General features: G+C 37.8%; 1 protein-coding gene across 1 annotated transcript; it reads right to left on the bottom strand.

Annotated features, from left to right (window-relative positions):
• Window positions 1-2,433, bottom strand: LOC133316423 (uncharacterized). The gene is made up of 3 exons (XM_061518170.1): window positions 1,913-2,433; window positions 383-643; window positions 1-291 (listed from the first exon to the last, which is right to left on the bottom strand). The coding sequence occupies exons 1-3, from the start codon at window positions 2,330-2,332 to the stop codon at window positions 103-105; spliced, it is 870 nt and encodes a 289-aa protein (XP_061374154.1). The 5' UTR covers window positions 2,333-2,433; the 3' UTR covers window positions 1-102.
• Window positions 2,434-2,725: the final 292 nt, after the last annotated feature.

Raw genomic sequence — 2,725 nt, forward strand, 5'->3', positions numbered from 1 at the left:
GAAACAAAAAATAAAAGGTTATAGATTTGCCAGGATCTAGACTCATGATGTACAATATTAGATAATATTTTCATAGCTGAAATGACAAGACAAAGATGATGTCTAATTGAGAGCATTAGACACGGAATATAAGAAGTCCAAGAAGCCAGTTCCCTTTAAAAGACCCTTACCCGTTAAAAGCTCAAAATCCAACAACAGGAGGAAACCAATAACAGCTGCTTTCCCGTTTATTATTTCGTTCTTCCCAGTAAAACCAAATCCTTCTTGATCCTCATCAACCACCATTCTAACCTAAACATGTCATAGAACTAATAATTCAAAAGGACAGCCAATTGGCATTGCATTGGTCCAAAACTAAATATCAGAATGTTACTGTGGTTACCTCATCAACGTTGACATCAGATGCTGTTACACCAGGTTGAGCCTTCCCACTAAACACAATTTCAGCAGAAGCATCCGATTTTAGATTTCCTCTCATGCTGATATAAATATTCTGTTCATCTGTTTTCACAGGATATACAAAGAGTGCCCTCAAAGCAGGTGTGAGAACTCTCAGAACAGGATTGTTTGGATACCACTCCTTGATGTCTCCTGTTCTTAGATCAAATGTGCTATCAGTTGTTGGGCAAACTATACACCCATCCTGCCAAAAAAGAAGAAGAAAGGAATTGGATAAAAGATGAGGCTCATTTTCAGTCAAAATAGACTAATGAAAAAGTTTACAAGGGTGGGTTTTATAGAACACGTATAAAAATCCCAGAAATTACAAAAGTTGTTAGTAGGAATGCTACAAATTGACATTCTCATGCAATGCTTAGTGTGCATACAGCATTATAGACCTAAAGCAAAGCTGAGAATATTAATGAAAATCTGATTTTCAGCAAGCCAAGAGGAACATCAATTTAGTACCCCTCAATGCTAAGCCCAAGCCCATTGAGGGGTTTCTTAAAACCCTAAACCCTAGATTCCACTTCCTCTATATATTCATTAATTGTGGGAAGAGGCTAGGTAAGATGATTTGAGAGATTCTTGAGTGATACTCGAGAGATTTGTGAGCAAAGCTTTAAACTTTACATTTGAGAGACCTCTAGAGAGAGTTTGAGTGAAACATCTCTAGGGAAGTTTGACTACCACCATTGTTGGAGAGAGGTTGAGTGAACCACCACTTTGGTGAAACTTGATTTTTTGTATCCATTATTATCATAGTGGACGTTTGAACTGGACTAGGTCACGTGAGTTTTTACTTCTTCATATTGAGGAAGGTTTTCTCACGTTAAATATATTTGTGTGTAAATTTCTTTCTCTCTCTCTCTCTCCTCTGTGTTTTTTTTTCTTCATTTTTCCGCAGCAAAGGCCGGCCTGGTGAGGTTCAGGCCAAGTTTAGATTGTCGAGATCCGAGATCCAGAATCTTGTTGATTGACTCCCGCAAGACAAGAAGGCTGTAGAAGTCAAATTGAGGGACTGATTTGTCCCAACCGAGATAGACAACACAATTGTCATTGAATTTTCAAATATGGTAAATCACTAACCCAATTGCGACATTAATTCAGTAAATGCTACAAGAGAAAAACTTAAAGAAAACTGTGGTAATAATAACACAATGGACACACAAAAAGAACTAGCTCATCATCCCGTATTTAATGCTTATCATCATGTTGCCCAGGCCTGAACTGAAATTACAATTGCAAGCTGCAAGTAGTATTATTTTGAATAAGATATTATTATTATCATCACATCTCTACAATAACCTTTATCTGATTCACCAATCCATTACATAACCCAAATAATCATAATAAAACTAATTTTGCATAATTTGTTATTATGCAATATCCTAATACAGTTAGTTGATACAGAAGAACAAAGAATTAGTTGCAATTGAACTAAAAGCAAGTAAAGGAAAGAACTTTGAACCTGGGTGAGCTTGGCATTGAGCAAGCCTTCACTGTAGGCGCCTTCAGCAGGTGACCTATTTTCAATGGCGTAAACTTGATCTTTATACCAAAGCAGCAATATCGTCTCGCCGTCCTGAATAATCACGCGCCGCTCTCCCCTGGGAAGGGCCGACAGCGGCACCACCGGAACCCAGTTGGCATTCCCTCCGCCGCCGTCACCGGACGCCGATGACTCTTCGGCGACGGAAACTTGGGTTGCTTTGCATGTGATTCGCGGAACAGAGTTCCTGGGAAGGTAGTGATAACAGAGTAAAGACTTGGGCGAAGAATGGGAGAGGTTTGAGTGGGAAAGAAGAAGCGGTTTGGGAGAAGGGATAGAGAAACAGAGAAAGTGGGTTTTGGAGGATGAAAGGGTTAAAGGGTTGGTAGTGGTGGCCATGGAGCTTGTGAGTCGAGAAACAAAGAGAGGAAGGAATTGGAGACAGAAAGTGAAAGGGTCTGCATCTACGTGTGAGTGAGTGGATGCGTGGAGTTCACACAAAGAAGATAAAGTCGGGGTATTAGAATAGCCACAATTCAATTCTAATGTAAATGCTTGTCACGTAGGGCGAAATTGTAATTTTCTCAAATTATAACTATTTATCTGAAAAAATAGAAAAAAATTAAAAACTTCTATAAATTTTGAGGAGGACAATCATTAATTATACAGTTAAAAAATAAAAAATAATGCTAAAATCTAAAAGTTTGTATACATTTATGGGATAAGATTAATGTAAGAACAATAAATTTTACATTCAATCTTTATTCTTAATTTCTGTTAATCAAAATAAAT

The sequence above is a fragment of the Gastrolobium bilobum genome, unplaced genomic scaffold (assembly GCF_033153095.1).
Source record: "Gastrolobium bilobum isolate Gb01-03AN ecotype WA unplaced genomic scaffold, APGP_CSIRO_Gbil_v1 utg19495, whole genome shotgun sequence".
Classification (NCBI taxonomy): domain Eukaryota; kingdom Viridiplantae; phylum Streptophyta; class Magnoliopsida; order Fabales; family Fabaceae; genus Gastrolobium; species Gastrolobium bilobum.

Bases quoted from the DNA above. Each gene is read 5' to 3' on its own strand.
- LOC133316423 (XM_061518170.1), bottom strand. From the start codon at position 2,332: ATGGCCACCACTACCAACCCTTTAACCCTTTCATCCTCCAAAACCCAC. The intron at 644-1,912 runs GTTCAAAGTTCT...CTTTTTTGGCAG, and splicing joins TCAATGCCAAGCTCACCCAG to GATGGGTGTATAGTTTGCCC. The intron at 292-382 runs GTAACCACAGTA...TGACATGTTTAG, and splicing joins CTGATGTCAACGTTGATGAG to GTTAGAATGGTGGTTGATGA.